Below are 3,700 nucleotides of genomic sequence, written 5' to 3'. Positions count from 1 at the left end.
ATTATGAGTCCCAGCAAGCTAATTAGTTCAATTTCACCCCTACTTTTTATATCATTGACGTACTTTATGATCATTAATATTTTCATAAACCTATCACTTGTAACTTATTTCGTCGAAAAATAATATTTATATCAATTTGTTTTATGACAATAGACTACTTTTTATTTTTAGTCTTATCTTTATCTATCTTTATCATCATTTTTAATACTAAATAAAATATGTACAAAAAAATATTTATAACAAATTAATTCATATAATATTTTCTATTTACAAGACCTAGCAAAGAACATAAAACACCTCTCTTCTAGCTATATCAGTATATATACACTTGGCATGATTTAAGAATAAAGGAGAAATTTTGTGTATTAAAATAGTATTGAGACTAATGTTCTGAAAATCGAACCAAACTGATCGGTTTGGTCAAGTTAATCGAGAACCGATCTTCTAATCAATCCGATTGATGTAAAAATTGTCTAGCAAAAAATCGATTAAAAAATTGGTCGAATTGCTGGTTAACCGATAAACCCGGACGATTTTTTAACGGTTTTCAAAATTATAATTAAAAAAAAAAAGAAAATAGATCATATAAATGCTTAGTTTTCCGATTCCCCTCCCTCACAAAAAACCCTAACCCACTACGGCACTACCCTTCTCTCTCTCTCTCTCTCAGCCAGCAGCCCCTCTTCTCTCTCAGGCAGCTGCCCCTCATCTCTGTCTTGTCGTTCCTCCCTTACCGGTAGTTGAGTTTCGTTCCTTCCTCGCCGCCTGTTTCATTCCTCCTTCAACATTGTAAATTTCATGTGCATCATGTATCTATAGCAGATGCATGTCTCTAGTTGTGATGATTATTCTGCTAAAGATACATGATGCACATGAAAGTTTACAATGTTGAAGGGTTAGGGGAAAGTGAAGCCTTTGATCTCTTTCGTTTGAAGGCTTTTAAACAACCAAAACTTACAGAAGAGTATTTGGATTTGTCCAAACAGGTGGTCAAATATTGTGCTAGTCTTCCATTGGCACTTGAGGTTTTGGGTTCCCACCTTTATGGTTGACCCATTAAAGATTGGCATAGTGCTCTTGGGAAATGAAAGAGCTTTCTACATGTCGGCATTTTTGATACGTTGAAAATAAGTTATGATGGTTTAGATTCCATGGACAAGGATATTTTTTTAGACATTGCTTATTTTTTCAAAGGACGTTCCAAAGATGGTCTAATAAAAATATTAGAAAGCTGTGGTTATCATGTTGAAATTGGCATTGCTACTTTGATCGATAGATCTCTACTCACTATAACTAAATATAGTGACTTAGAGATGCATGATTTGGTTGAAGAAATGGGGAAACATATTGTAATTTAGGAATCTCCAAAAGATCCTAGCAAGCGTAGCAAGTTGCGGGGTTACGAGGACATCTACTCAAAATAGGGAAAGCGGAATCCTTTTCACAATTATAAGACTATAAAATTAAAATATGAATTTGATAATGCATCTAATATTCTATCTTCGTTCAATGTTGTGTAGAGTTCTTGTGCTTGCAGCCACTAATAGGCCTTTTGACCTTGATGAAGCTGTCATAAGGAGGCTATCACGAAGGTGAATGCCATGTTCAACTGCACTTGAATTTTCTTTTTTTCTCCTTTTTCTTCTATTCCCTTTTCTTTATTATTATTGTTTTTATAGTCTTTATTTATAAGTATTTGGGTGGTTAGGAGGGCTTTTAGAGATGTTAAAACTTTTGTCATCTCTGGTTTTGTGCAGATTAATGGTAAATTTGCCAGATGCTCCTAATAGAGCAAATATATTGAAAGTTATATTGGTAAAAGAGGACTTGTCTTCCGATATTGATTTTGATGCAATCGCAAATATGACCGAGGGGTATTCTGGAAGTGATCTTAAGGTTAGGGTCATTGTTTTTTGCTTTTATTGGTGACACTGCTGTTAATAACTGTGGTGCCTTCATGCTTGCTCTTGCAATGTAGAATTTGTGTGTAACTATTGCGCACCGTCCTATTAAAGAGATATTAGAAAAGGAGAAAAAGGTAAAACCCTTCCGAACAGTTTCTAGCCGTTTGCTAGTGATTATGTCATTGTTGTTGGCTATGAAGTTACCATAATCGATGTTACTTTGATTTAATATTTGTGATTCATTCATGACAGGAGCATGCTGCTGCTCTGGCAGAGGGTAGACCTACTCCAGCATTAAGTGAAAGTTCCGATATCAGGTCACTAAACATGGAAGACTTTAAACATGCTCATCAACAGGTATATCAAACAGCAATCAAGCCCCTTTTCTTGCTCTCGAGGTCACTAAAACAAAACAAAATTAACTTTATATATTATATTGTGGCAGGTATGTGCGAGTGTGTCCTCTGAATCCATAAATATGACCGAGCTTTCGCGATGGAATGATCTATACGGTGAAGGTGGTTCAAGAGTAAAGAAAGCACTTAGTTACTTCATGTGAGAGTTTCTTCATTGTACAAATGTTTCCCATCGGCGACCCTCCTTGGTGCCCCTTTGAAGCCTGCGTATTCACTTGTCGTTGCTCTGGTCTGCTGAGGCTAGCAGGAGTTGGTGCTGAGCTCCATTTCCTTTGTAAAATGAAATAGATTTCTAAGTAATTTGATTTGTTATGGATGATGGGATTATGGTGGGTTTTGAAAGAAAGTGGAGAATTTTGGCCAAGCTCTGTTGCTTTTTGTTTTGTTCCTCAACCACTTTGCCACGAGCACAGAAAAAGATCATGTTGATTTCTTATTATTTTTTTTAATTGCAGTATTAGAGGAGAAAGATAAAGAGAGTCATATATGATTACGACCCTTATTATATGCGTAGTTGTCACACTCCTAGTCCTAATGTCAACAACAATGATTTTAGATCATGGACACAAGGTGACTATTTTCTATTTTATATTTTTTTATATATGCCATCATATGCATGACACAGTTATGTCTTTCTGATTCCATAAGTCTGCTACTTATTTGAAAGATTTCTTTTATTCAACATGTGCCATGATACAATTCTTTCAGCATTATTGATTACACTTTATGTCATTGAAATTTTTAGTTGTATAAGCTCTGCATTTGTAATAATATGCTATGAAATGGATTGGACAATTTTTCTTTTAATAAATTTTGCTAATCAATGCTTTGTTAGAAATGTAAAGAAGTGGGAGTTTTATTTTATTTTTATTATTAATTCATTGAATATATTGGTGGAAGTTCCATAATGTTCCACTTCTATGCAACTAAATAGTAAAGACACTAGCTTTTCCGTTTCATACTCTTCTATACAAGAAATTTAGTGTTGGGAGATCAAGTTTTCTCACTAGAGATATTTGAACTGTTAATTCTCGTTAAATATGTTGATGATATTTGAACTGATAATTTTTTTTATTTTAGAGTAAAATATATTTTATTTTGTTTTAATTTTATCCAAAAAAATTTTTATTTGTATCAAATATACCTCTTATAGTTAAATTTTTAAAAAATTTAAGATTAATTCAATAAAAATGCATGAAAATTGTGCTTGATTTGCTTGTGTTGAAGGTTGTTCTTATGAAATTGTTGTTGAATTGGTTCTAAACTTTTGAAAAGTTAGTTGTCAGGAGTATATTCGATGCAAATAAAAAGCTTTTGAGACAAAATTGAAATAAAATAAAACTTAATAGTATTTTTAAAATTTTTTCTAAACTTTAAAAA

At 33.0% G+C, this 3,700-nt stretch overlaps 1 protein-coding gene across 1 annotated transcript; it reads left to right on the top strand.

Moving 5' to 3' along the window:
- On the top strand, positions 570–3,004 carry LOC107621570 (transitional endoplasmic reticulum ATPase-like). The gene is made up of 6 exons (XM_021113576.1): positions 570–736; positions 1,521–1,592; positions 1,758–1,896; positions 1,979–2,038; positions 2,157–2,261; positions 2,350–3,004. The coding sequence occupies exons 3-6, from the start codon at positions 1,762–1,764 to the stop codon at positions 2,461–2,463; spliced, it is 414 nt and encodes a 137-aa protein (XP_020969235.1). The 5' UTR covers positions 570–736; positions 1,521–1,592; positions 1,758–1,761; the 3' UTR covers positions 2,464–3,004.

This window comes from Arachis ipaensis, chromosome B10 (genome assembly GCF_000816755.2).
Source record: "Arachis ipaensis cultivar K30076 chromosome B10, Araip1.1, whole genome shotgun sequence".
NCBI classification, from domain to species: Eukaryota; Viridiplantae; Streptophyta; class Magnoliopsida; order Fabales; family Fabaceae; genus Arachis; species Arachis ipaensis.
This window is presented reverse-complemented; position numbering and strand designations above follow the sequence as displayed.